This window comes from Struthio camelus, chromosome 13 (genome assembly GCF_040807025.1).
Source record: "Struthio camelus isolate bStrCam1 chromosome 13, bStrCam1.hap1, whole genome shotgun sequence".
NCBI lineage: Eukaryota > Metazoa > Chordata > Aves > Struthioniformes > Struthionidae > Struthio > Struthio camelus.
Genome location: NC_090954.1, coordinates 5,009,506 through 5,022,879, shown reverse-complemented (window position 1 = coordinate 5,022,879; position 13,374 = coordinate 5,009,506). Strand labels below are relative to the sequence as shown.

The 13,374-nt window shown below is 40.6% G+C and overlaps 1 protein-coding gene across 1 annotated transcript in view; it reads left to right on the top strand.

Moving 5' to 3' along the window:
• Positions 1-12,258, top strand: part of TRPC7 (transient receptor potential cation channel subfamily C member 7) — an 85,346-nt gene extending 73,088 nt beyond the window's left edge. The window contains exons 9-12 of the mRNA XM_068959912.1: positions 1,700-1,921; positions 4,715-4,795; positions 9,731-9,806; positions 10,517-12,258. Coding sequence (XP_068816013.1) covers positions 1,700-1,921; positions 4,715-4,795; positions 9,731-9,806; positions 10,517-10,659 — 522 coding nt within the window. The 3' untranslated portion in view covers positions 10,660-12,258. The remainder of the gene's footprint in view (positions 1-1,699; positions 1,922-4,714; positions 4,796-9,730; positions 9,807-10,516) is intronic.
• Positions 12,259-13,374: the final 1,116 nt, after the last annotated feature.

The following is a 13,374-nucleotide window of genomic DNA, read 5'->3' as shown; positions in this document are numbered from 1 at the left end:
GAGAAAAAAATCTTTTGCCAGTCAGAAACTAGGACTACTTCCATCGGTATGTTCCTAGATATGCAAGAGAAAAGCATTAAAAATGCTAACAAATGATGTATACTGCAATTAGGCCTAAGACTTTTGTCAGGTTCAACTGCAAGCAATTAAAAGGCCAAAGGCAGAAGTGAATGCTCTGTTGGCAAAAGGCATATCACTGTAACTGTGACAGAATTAAGTTCAAACCCTGTTTTGTGTTATGCCAGTTTTTGACTGCGTTTCAGACATAAGGGGTAATCAGAGCTGTACGCTGAGAACGGAGTTAGATGCATGCATTATTAATTTCAGCAGACACTAATGTGCATGAGCACAAGGTAGGGATGACCCATGTTTCCACTGATGCTGCTGGCCTCCATATAAACCCCAATGAAAATAGCCATAGAGCAGCTGCATCTCAGCCGTTCCTTGGCCTAGTAAACAGTCTTGATATACGGGTCTTAGCATCCTCCTATATAAACGGCAAGCAGATCCGTAAAGTATGTGCTAACCTCGGGCGAGGAAATGATCTTGGCTCTCCTTGACAATTCCTAAGGGAACTTCACAGGCATTGAGAGATGGACCTGTCCTCTACCTGCTTATGTGGCAGGAGGGGAATCGTAACAGAAATAAGATAAGATGTACTAATCTAGGGACACATGATGTTCTATGCAAACAGGATCAGTGAGGAAATCAGCTGATGATAAAAGAAGTCAGGAACCTAACCTGACCCCCCTCAATCCTACGGGGGATTCCCAGTCAGTTCAGTGCTAATAGTTCCCTGGCAACTGAAGAACATTTCAGTTACTTGAGGGTAGGCTTTGTTGTTGGATATATATGTACACATAACAGCTTTTTCTGCTTTCTGTGACTTTATATATGTTCTGATACTTCCGTCCATCGTAGCATAGTGCGAGCACCAGATTATTATTTTTTCTTAGGTATGAAAGACAACACCTTTGATACTCAAGGAAATTTTTGACTCAGCATAAAAGAACTATAGTAGTGTGCAAAGCATCTTCAGCAAATTTAGTTACCAGCTACCACTACCAACCTACCTGCAACCTGCCCCCATGTCACTATGAGAGAGACTGGGGGATAAATAACAAACTCTGAATTGTATCTCGCTTCATTCATTCATTCGTCCTTCTTGTTGCAGTAGGGCTCTCCTCCAGTCACGCTCCCGTTCATGGCTCCCCACCCTCCTTTCTCCAATACTTTTCTTCTTTGTTGGCACTCCCCTGTGTTTTGCAGCCCTTGCTGCAGAGAAATGTGAGCTCATTCATCTTGGAGTTAACACTGACCTTTCAAACTTATGGTATTTGCCTGGCTTAGAAGACAAAAACAATTTGTCCATTCCCAACTCATTCTTAATAAGCAACCTGCAGAAAATTTCTACCTAAGTAGAAATGAGATGACATTCAGTCTAATATATGGAGGACTGGTACTCTCTGTTTATCCATTACTTTGGTCAAACTTTCCTTATTTTGGGAGCACCATAGAGAAGTCTAGAAACACTTGTCGTGTGCGCAGGAGTCTTCGTTTGGCAAACAGAAGTCGGATTCTTCTTAAATCCCATCTGTATGTTTGTCCCTGTGCTAATGAAGCCTGCTAGCTAATTCCCTTCCTATATACTAATTACGCATTTGGGTTTTTTCCCCCCCCCCCCTCTTCCCTTCCCAAGGAGGATGCAGATGTGGAGTGGAAATTTGCACGGGCCAAGCTCTGGCTATCCTACTTTGACGAAGGAAGGACTTTGCCTGCTCCTTTTAATCTAGTGCCAAGCCCTAAATCATTTTATTATCTCATACTGAGAATAAAAATGTGCCTCATAAAACTCTGCAAATCTAAGGCCAAAAACTGTGAAAATGATCTTGAGATGGGGATGCTGAATTCCAAACAACGGGTATGTTGCATCTTCACTTTTTACCTTCTTTCTAGAAAAGAATCAAGGACTTCCTGGGAAGGGGGTTACGCAGCTCGTGGGTGGACAAGGAACCAGCGTAGCCTCTTACTCAGCCTTGTCATTATGTGTTGCTTGTACCACAGCAGCACCTAGAGGGTCCTCCCAGACTTGTGGCCTCATTGTCCTGCCCAGACACCAGGAAAAGAGCGATCTTTAAAAACTCAGGCACTTTTATATTTTCCCAAGGCCAAATAGGCAATGTCAAAGCCCAAGGTCCAAAGCAGATGCACAAATAAAATCCCGGCTTGTCTGGGTCCTAATCTGCCCGCTGAGCCCTGCTGCCTCTTCAAAGCATCCTTTTTCCTTTAAACGATTTCCAAATTAATTTTGCACTCATTACATAAAAATCAACATTTGCTGCCATTCCAGGTTTGTGAGCAAGTTTCTAAGCAGGGATTAATGACACCACCTAAACACCTGACACTGTAATTAGAAATCTCTCTACTTGCATCTGCCTAATGACAAGCGTGGCCACCACCATGCAGGTCCTGCCACAGCCACCACGTTTGGTCTTTTGGGATGTGCTTGGGAGATGGAAGCATCCGCTGCCTGCACAGCAGCATGCTTTCTGCAGCACAAGAGAGCAGGAGAGAGAGAGACGCAGGAACATGTTTAAAAGCCAGACACTTTCCAATAAAATTAGCTTCATTCTCCTCCCTCAGGGAAATGCCAAAGAATCACAGAGAAGGATGTCGCCAAAGGAAATTATCTGCAATACTGTGCAGAGAGTCACTGGGACCAAAGCGTTCTTAGAAAGTTAATTTATAATACACACAAACACACTCAGAGGGCAAATCCACCTGCAGCGTTTCTGCTTCACATTAGTGAAGAAAATGCCCAAAACGTTCACATCAAATCAGAGAATTCAGCTGCAGCTGCTTGGCTGCAGTCATCTAATTCAATGGATTAAAAGACGTGAGGAGGCAGCTTTGCTTAAAAGTGTCCAGGCCTTTATTTAATTTTCTCAGCTCAAGCTGGGTTTGAAACAAGAAAACAGCACTGGGAACCAGTTCCTGGATTAAAAGGAAGCCCACAGAAACGCGCTCAGCCTGTTTTCTCTTACAGTCGCTGCGCAGGAGATGTTCCTTGGCCCTCTGGCCAGCTGTTTCTCAGGGCTGCTAGTATTCCTGCAGCAAGCTCTAAGACTCATCAATCCGTGCTTTAAAAATTTCGTCAGTATGTCTGCTGCTTGCCACGATAAAAGGGAAAGCCCTGCACAGCGCTGGGGCAGGGGCCGTGAGTTCACCTGCCCCAGTGGGACTCTGGTGGAGACTGTAGGTGTCGATGCTGGGCATGGAAATGAGTGGGTCCCTCCCACCATGCCGGACAATGTCCTAGCTGGGGCCGACCCCACCAGAGGTAGTTGAGCATGTGGGCCTATTCCTTGTTTTTAACTAATTTAATTACCTGACTTGCTTTTTGTATGAGCACTGCCAAGATAAACATTCGGGGGTATTTTATGCTATTACTTCATTTAACACTGGTATTGATTACTGAACAACCCATTAAAACAGTAAAGTCTTGGAATTAAAAGGAATGCCTGTCGTTTAGCTATTGCAAGTAATAATTTCAAAAGATAATATTTTCAAAATATATTTGAATCAAACCACACAAAGCTCACTTGTTTTGTGATTTAATTTCTGCTTCAAAGCATAAAACAAAGTAACGAAAGTGTTTGCTAAGCCCTTCTTTCCCTAAGCCATATGAGTGAAACTGTCTGGCTTGCCTTTTTTCATGAAATGCATGAAAAATTCATAGTTTCCATGGCTTTGACCTAAGCAATGAAGATCCTCGGTTATTTCTTGCTTGCCTCTTGAGTCTGTTCACAGACCGTGCTCAAATCAGACTCTGTAACACCATGGCACACCTAATGAATGACAGAGCAACAAACATTACATGATCACTTCAGACTATTTGTCCAATCATTATTACCATGTTGATGCAATAAGTTTCACCTGTTTCCCAGGATCTCTAGTCCTGTTAGGGAGGAAAGACCTGTAATGAAGGCCTGCCTTGTGCATTTACTTGCATATAGGTGCAGGGGTCTGCGATAAGACTCAGCATCTCTCAGTAAGTGATTTTTCTTTCTTCGGCATTTGGACCGAAAAGTCTATAGATAAAGAAGAGAGTCAAAGAAATTGCTTACAAATATTGGTCAGGGTCATGCTGAAGACTCCTTGGAAGCTTCCAGGGTATAAAATCAGTCGCATGATGTGATGTCATAAAATATACTGCTCTGGCTTAAGAAAATTGCATATTTTTGTTGAGCAAGGAAAAAAAAAAAGCTGCACTGCTGTTTTAATAAGGGCACCCGAAAAAAAATCTGATTCAGAGTTTGTTTTCATAGCTTCATTGACTAGTGCTCTTTAAACCCAAGCATTTGTTCTTCTTTCTTTTTTTAAATGTAGATCAACCTTAAATCTTTTGTCATAATCACCAGTCTATTAAGATTAACATCTTTTGTTCCTCTTAGCACCTTCTTATCTAAAAATTTTATGAGGTCACCATTTTTGGCTATATAATTTAGAATCCTTTTCCTTTCAGTAACTGGTATCTTGCAACCCTTTTCTGTCTCCCAAAAGTTAATTTTTTTCAGCCTGAAGGTGATGGCTTTAGTCTACCCAAACACTGAATGATTTCCTGCTGTTTTTATAAAGCTCTTTTTAGTTTGGGGCTGTCTGGGGGTGAAATGCTATCAATGATTTAACATTTCATGATGTTTTATAATTTCAGAAAGTTCGTTTTCAATCTAGCACTCGAAATACAGAAAATTTTTCTGGGAAGAACGCTTATAACAAGCCCACAAGATATCAGGTAATAACAGCATGAAAGCGAGAGCAAGGGAAGAGATCTGTCAGTGAGCAGCTCTGATCTGCAAGGATCGTATTTGCTTTCTTACAGTGGGTGCCATCCTGTGACGTGTCAAGCCGTGACTTAGCACTGTCATGGGACTGGGATGGGACGCTTCACGTTCCCAGCACTTAAAGACAAACGCAGCATACCACCTATGGAAACGCACATGGTGTTAACGTTTGTCGTGCTAATTAATTCCAGTCAAGGGTATTTAATTTAATACAAGAAATGTCATTCAAGCTTTAATTCCCTCGTCTTGCATTGACAGCATTTCATTTTGTCATGACACAGCATCATCTCTCTAGCTTTTACATTAACATTTGCATGTGCTTTCTCTGGCAGTGACTTGTCCTACCGAGCTAAACCTGCAATGTGGTATGGTTCAAAAATACCTGTGACTGCAGCGGCGGCACGGGTTACCCAAGCCGCAGCATGAACTAACACAACTGTCTGTCTCAGCTTGAGTGTTCATGCTAGCAGAAGTATTATTTCTTGTGCAAAAGGTGGATTTTGTGTGTGGTAGCTCAAGACAATAAGCAGAATGTCCCCCACAGGATTTTTTCCTTCTTTTTTATATAAAGTGAGAAGGAACGACGATAAGCGAAATAGCTGGTGACATCGACATCAGAGTTGAGGAAAATAATAGTTTAGTGGGATATAATGTGCAATGGCAATTCTAGGAACGGTTTGTCTTCTCTGTTGGTACAGCATCCAGCACAGTGGGCTCCTAGGCTGTGAAGCAACACCAGTAATGAATTTACACTGTTTTTAAAAGGTGTCTAGGCTCTTGTGCCAAGACAAAAGGTGCAACTGAAAATCTCAGTTAGAAATGACGTTCATTCACCTTAGCCATCTGGAGCCGTGGACTCGACGTCTTCAAAGGCAAAAGGGAGAGAGATAATTATGTCTCGCTTAGAATGGCACTTAGGCGTTTTTGTCATTTTCCTGTAAATACAGACCTACAGGTAACAGAAAGATGTGTCAACCTCTGCTGGACTCACTCCCTTCCTGTAGCTATTATTTCTAAATCAGACCGCCTAATGTTTGTGGTAAATTAGACCCTTCTCTCCAAGGGAAATAGGTAGAAAAAGGCAAAGGCAGCTGTGAAAAATCTATCTATTTTTGAAGTGATAACTACATGTTTTTTTGCTTTAATAATGTTCCTACTAGACTTATCTTCAAATGGTATTAGAAACTTTCAGTTGCTGCAGGAAGAAATTGTCAAAATAATACAAGAAAAGTGTAATGGTCTTGATTATCTAAATATAAAGAAGAGCAGTTTGATAATCTGGCCAGCAAGGCTTTCTTCTGCAACTTTGAAAATGGTTGAAGTAGTGGCTTCTCTCTGAACTGTTTTCTTCAGTGAGATTTTTCAAATGATGCATCTGCAGTCTGTGTACCTCAAGTGTAGGTACATAAGTACAGTCCTCTTGAGGGATAATGAAAATATACAGAACTTAAAGATGCAGTACTTTAAAAAGTAGGAGGAAAAAGGCAACATGCAGCTACCATGATTTGGAGATATACTAGTCTAGGCAAAATTGTGATGCCTTTACCAGACACTCTTGAGCTGAGACTCTAAGATAGAACATTGCTAAAATGTTGTGTTGGACTCACAAGTTTTTCCCGCTTTCAGAGCTGGCAGCTTGTCATCCTATCAACAACATCTTGGTCTACAAAATTCAGGAAAGGATTTTTCAGGAAAAAAAAACAGAAGGAAAAGTTTGCACTTTCAAAGGCTCAGAAGTATCTTTCTATCCTGTTTGGAGAGATACAATAGCAAAGAGGTGAAAAATGAGCAAATTCCTTTGCTCACGTCTCTCCTGAGCTCTTCTACTACCTGCTTTATAAAGTGTAGGTCTGCGATCACCAGGTGACACCTGATCCCCCAGGCAGTGGTAGACCTCTCTGCTGACTGTGTTCAACAAGGACATGAAGGCGAAAAGCATTTCCTCCCATTAGTACATTATGCCCTGGGACATACCATAGGCATGCCAAGCAACATCTGCAGTGTCCAAAAACAGAGCATCATCCCTCCTTATTTAAAAAGAAACCTGTGAATTAAATAGCAGTATTAAGGACTGTAACGATGTGATCGATCTTTAAAGGCCCATATAAATGAAGGCAGGATAAGACATCATAAATAGTGAAGTGGAAAGGCATCACGATCCCTGCATTAAAGACAAGGAACTGAGGACCAGCAGGACTTATCAGCCCCAAAAACCTAGCTATTGAACCAGAAACTGAGCCTAGATCTCCTGAGTCCAATTCCAGTGCCTCAGGCACAGATCTGTCCTTCTGTTCTCACCCTCCACTCTGCTAGAATCTATACCAGGTGTTCAGACAGCTGAGAGCAGGTACAGAGCTTGAAGGCTGTGCCAATAAATACATAGAAAGCCTGAACTCAGTGCAGAGAACTATAATTTACAGCTGACTGGCCTGTTCCTAGAACCCTTCCTCTGAAGACTGTTTGACCACTGATTGATAGCAATTAAGGTGCTGGCGTGAGGAAAGTCTCGGCTGCTGTGTTTTACACAGTATAAAAGATTTCTAAAATCTGAAGAATTTCCATTAACTTTCAGCAAAAGGAGGAACAATATTTTTAAGAATTCAGGTCTGTTTGAATTGTTTCAAGTTTAGCATTCATTATCAAGAGGCTGTCTGGAAGGTTTATTCGGAATTTCCCTACTGTTACAATGATTATATTGCTAAGAAGCTATTTCATTTACTGTAGCTGTAGAGAATAGAGCTGGGGAGAAGAGAAGAAGCAAGGCTTAAAAGCCGCAGTCTAACACTGAGGCAAAACTGAATCGTTTTCTTAGAGCTATAGGCAGAAATATCTACTAAATGACTAAGGTGACTCTTGTTAAAAAGTGGTCACATTTCAAGTATTAGAACAAATCTGATTACAACATATATTTGACAAACTAGGCACCCTTAAGCTTTTGACTTTCTTCACATGTAGCGGTGAATACAGGACAGCGTTTGAATAGTGTCCATCAAACATATAAGCTGTATGAGAACTGGAGTAGGTAGATGTTATGTTATCATATTTTTCCAGGTAATACCAGCATTCATTGTATGTTGACTCCTTGTTTTATTCTAAATTTCCTGTGTCTGTCGTCTGTTCTGAAAAAATCTTTTTTTTTTTGGATCCAGGATTTCCCTACTTTCCCCCAAACATTACTTCATTTATGTTTTCTCAGGTGGCAACCCTACCTCCCTCTGGATTCTACTACCTTGGCCATCTTCAACACACCGTACGTGCGCTGTGCCTCACCTGTTTCCCTAACTGATCCACTCGGTTAGCCAGATACCTCTTTGATTCGAGGATAGAGTCTTAAACATCCCGTATTCCACGGCTACATGACCTATATGCAAATAACTGGATCCTTTTTTTGTCATTCACATGCCTTTCACACTGCTATAATTCATTCCTACCTACTAAGAAAAAGAAAAGGGTGGGTGCTACTAGGAAAAGGAAAAAGGGCAGATGTATGAATTCCTTAATTCATGTTTCAAACTCTTTGCAGTATTTTTCAGTGATGTTCAAAGCAGAGATGTGATTGCTCAGTGAATAGGTAAGCCTGTGCTGGAGAGGCTTTCCCTCCAGCAACGGCCTTCCAGTCAAGGGCAGGACATTTGTGCATCTGTTCTTGGATGTTCACTTAGCTCTCCTGTGTTTGCAGAGGATGCGGAAAGCCTCGAGGGCACAGAAACATTGGTTGAACTTATTACTCTTTTCTCTCAAAGAGAGTAGAAGGGACTGTACCATTTAAAACTGCCCCTTTCTGGAAGTGCTGGAGTCAAACAGGAAACAGTAAAAGGCTCTCTCCTAATTTACTCTGTTTCAAGAAACTGCCCCCAAGCAAGATAGCAAGTACTTCCATATCTGCCTGATGCCTTGCAAGACTGACTTAAAGAGATCAAGCACTTGGGTGCCCAAAGAAGTAATGTCTGAAAAATAATGTGTGTATATTAGTTTGGACAGCTAAACCATCTCAGAGAACAATGCCTTTTGACTTTATCACAGATGAGATTTTTTCCCATTTATGGTAGTCTTTTCAGTAGCAAAGAACTGGAAATGATGCAGGCCTTCAGCTATAACCCAGTGTGTAGCCCAAGACTAAGTTACTTTTCTCCTGAATCCAGATAAAAGCAACTTATTCATTTTTGGAACAATATCACATTGCAAGCTTGCACCCGTGATTGTCTTCTACCATTTCCATATATGCTGTTCTTTACTAAAAATCATCTGCCATTTGTAAGTCTACATGGTATTATTTTTCACCTAAATTCTGCCATTGCTTAAGACACTTCTCATTCACTTAAGCCAAGTTCCTCACTTTTGTGCAAATACTCTCATTTCTCTGTCTTTCACTGCATTTCTTTTTTCTCCTAAAGTACCAGTTCCCCATCAAACAGAGTCCTTCTTTTAGCCTTGAGGCAGATATTTAGTTCATCACCATGAGTGAGTTTGCTAAGATCATTAATGAACCTCTTATTTCTCCCAGTAGACTTGTTTTTAATTGATACATTAGACAGCAACACGCTAAATGAAGAATCTGGATCCCATTTCTTAGTTTGCTGTTGGATCATTTGTGTTTTCTTTTTGTCTATGGGGCATACTCTGCATTCATGTGCATCTCACAAAATACCTCCAAGTGCCTTATATGTGGGATCGTTACGGAATGGCTGTCAATCAACTATTGCAATATGAAGTGCATACTATAAAGTATAAAATCAATGAGAAGCCGATGACAAAACTCCATTTCCTCCTCTGAAGCCAGGTTTCATCCATAGTGATATCAGTTGCTTGAATTATTCATAGTATGCTAGAATTAAGGCAGTGTGCATAAGCCCATGTTTAGATGACTGTTTCTGGTCACTTTTCAGAAAATAATGAAACGCCTGATTAAGCGGTATGTACTGAAGGCTCAGGTTGACCGAGAAAATGATGAAGTCAATGAAGGCAAGTGGATTTTTACAATTGTTACAGATTAGAGCGTGTAATGTTATTGCATAGTTCCAAAATAATACGTCCGGTAAGATGGTTGAGCTTGGGTAACATCCTCTGGAGAGAGCATGTTCAGGCTTACAGGAAGGTGAGCAGCGGTGACTCCGAGCCACCTTTATGCTCTTGAAATTCTGACACTGTCACCTCCCTTTGCAGGATACACGCACCATAGGATCTATCTTTATGAACTCTTGTCCTGCCCCATAGCTGTACCTATGCTTGCTTTATGGCACCCAAAGTATTGCGAATTTCTAGTCTTGTCTTGGGGTCTAAGTAAAACAGTTTCTAACTTATTGCCCATGCCTATCCTGAGGACTTTTTTTGAACTAGGTAAGGATATGCATGGCCATGCTGCCAAGTAAGAATTGTAAGCAGATGGAAAAGATTCTCCTAATACCTCCTTGCTGCTACTCTCCTGGAAATGCCCTATGTATATTGAGATCTTTGTGTGAAGAGGGAAGAGACCTGAGAAAAAAGAACTTTCCATTCATCGTTGCTGTTGGCACTATTACCATAAGCACAGATTTTTTTCCTGTTAGCTGAATATTAACTCCATCAATGCACTGATACCTTAGGTAGCTTCCAACACATTCAAGACCAAGCACACCTTAAGGGATGACTTACTTGATTCAGTATTACTAACAAGAACTTTTTCCTCTTTCTAGGAGAACTTAAAGAGATTAAGCAAGATATTTCTAGTCTCCGCTACGAACTCCTAGAGGAAAAGTCACAAGCTACTGGCGAGCTGGCGAGACTGATCCAGCAGCTGAGCGACAAATTTGGGAAGAACTTAAATAAGGACATTTGATGATGAACAAAGAGAAAGACAACTAGTTTTATAAACATTGTTCAGTCTCAACCAGCATCTTAGGAGGGCAAAACAGTGCAAAAGATGGGTACTGCACACTCAACTTTTGCTAACTAGCAAGTATTGGTAGGAGCACTTTGCATTACTCCTGTGTTTGGTGAATTACCGATTAAATCCTTTATGATATGGAAGCGACTTACTGGTAAAAATACATGCCCTTTGACATCAGAAATAGATGCACCATTTCCAAAAGGTAATCACGCTTACCCTAGATAGGAAATACACCTTTAATTAAAGGCAAAAAGGCCAAATCTTCACCCATCTAGCTCTGCTGAAGGCAACACAGTTGTGCTGATTTATATCAGCTCAGAGCGAACTGATTAGAATTGGGTGAAGTCTGAAGAAGAAATGTGCCATGCATATTCCTTGAAAAATTTTAAAAAAATTCCTGTTCTTGGGTGTGTGTTCTCCGTTTATGTTTACATGAGCATCCATGAAGCTGACTTTGAACAGCACTGTGGTTAATGAAAAGCAAATGAGAAATCACCTGCTGAAATGAGCGAGATGGTGTGCCGGGTAGAGGTCATATATTTGATTAGGCTGGATGATACAGCTGGAAAAAATGAGCGAAGCTTGCTGGAAAAAGAGTCCTTTTGTCCCCCTGCTTGAATTTGCTGAAGGGGTTCCCAGACAAAATCTCCTCTCTGCCTTTTCCAGCTATATTAGCTAGTCCACTAAAGAGATATGATCTCTTTATACAGACTTTGCCTCTCTTTTATCCTTAGATGATCCCAGCTTCAACAACAGTATACTGAAATACTCGATGATATGAAATTCGCTTCCCAGGAATACCCACACCAGAAACATTATACATTGCGCTAACTTGTTCAGTTCAAGGAAGAAAAGTAATCCAGTGACAGCTACACAACCGAGCTCAGCTTTTGGATTCCAGAGATCAAATAGCAAGCCATAGGATGAGACAAATCTCGAAGAACATAGTCCAATAGCTTCAGCCCTTTAAATCAATAAGAAAAGTCTTCAATTCCACTGAAGACATTCTGATGAAAAAAAGGAAAAAAAGGAAAAATCATCAAAGAAATGATTGTCTTCTGTGTTCAGCTCTTACACAGGAACAGAAATGAATTAAAACTGTTTTAAAGGCTGCAGTGATACAAGTACTCAGATTGTACTTTTACAAAAGGAAAGTGATCGGTCTGTGCAATGCAACTGCAAACTTGGATTGCTTTTTTTTTTTTTTTAAATTTAGCTACATGATTTTGACTATTTAAAGCACACCTTACTACTTGGGAACCACTAAACTGTACTGTTTGTTTACAAGATACACCTATAAGATGACCATTGCATTTAGATATCAGCTAAGAAAAAGAAGCAGAACCAGAACGTGACCTGTGATCAGTTCTTAAGTGCCAGATGAGAACACAGATAGCCTAATAGAATAATAGTTATATTTGTTAAAAAAAAACACAAAAAACAAAATAAAAAAGTGTACTGTATGTAGATCTGTTTAGAGAAAAAGCAAAATACTGTATTTTTACCTTTAATAAGATTATCTTGTATACTGTAATATTTTTACCTAAAAATGGGAAAAAATAAAATTACCTCATAATATTTTGTTGTACACTGAGTGAAATATTTGCCTGATCTTTTGCATATTCAGTACATGGATATTTTGGCAGCTTTCTGTGGTGTGCGGGCAATGAAATCATCGTGTGAAGTAATTTTGCTACAGGAAATCTAAAGCCTGAAAAAGTTAAAAAGCAAAAAAAAACTAAAATAAATTTAAAGGCAGTAAAACTAAGAAATTAGAGGTTCTATGACCAACCATAATCTGCCACAGTGACTCCTTATTTGTGGTGCTGAATTTGAAATTATTGTATCCTTATCAGTGCATTTGTAAAATTATCTTCTACCTGACTGAGACCAGAAATTTAGGTAAGCTAGCTTCACACGTGCATCCTTCTGGTACTGAGTTTGCAGCTGAAAGTTAAATGAGTAACGTTTTTGCAGTAAATTTAGAGGCTTTGGTTGAGGACATAGCTGAAACTGCGTTTCTTTCTGGATTATCTAGTCCAGAGAAGTGGTACTTCACAGTACTCCAGCAGAGTAGCCTTTCCCATAGCTATTTGGAAACATAGCTATTGTTTCCAAATGTGGGAAATCTGCTGCCTTTGCATTATAGTGCTTGCAATGTAATATCATTATAAAACACTTAGATGCCAATGTTCATGAGAAGGTGACAAATGCCTGCATACGACAGACGTAAATACAACAGTATTTGCAAGAAAGCTAACTCACTGGTCATCACTTTGGGGTATCTTCCTCTGCTTAAAGCAGAAAATGTTGCTGATTGCAAATATTAGACTGTCACCATGAGAAGAGTAGGAAAAAATGTCAAGTCTGTACCTGGCAAAGGAAGGCTTTGCAACAGGGATCTTTGCAATGAGAGGACATAATCGTCCCTGAAGGCACCCTGCCCTCGCTGCAGGATCTGCCTGGGGTAGGGTTTGGGGCACTGGGCAAGTGCCTCGTGGGCTGCTGGTGGTGCCGCAGCTGGCACCCTGGGAGGTTGGCTGACGGGGAGGGATCACCTTGTCTGCCAAGTACCGCTATCCTGTTTTTGTTTTTTGTTTTAAATTTTCCTGAATTGTAAGGAATAGCTTTCCTGGTCATATCGCTATTTTTCCCCCTTCCAGC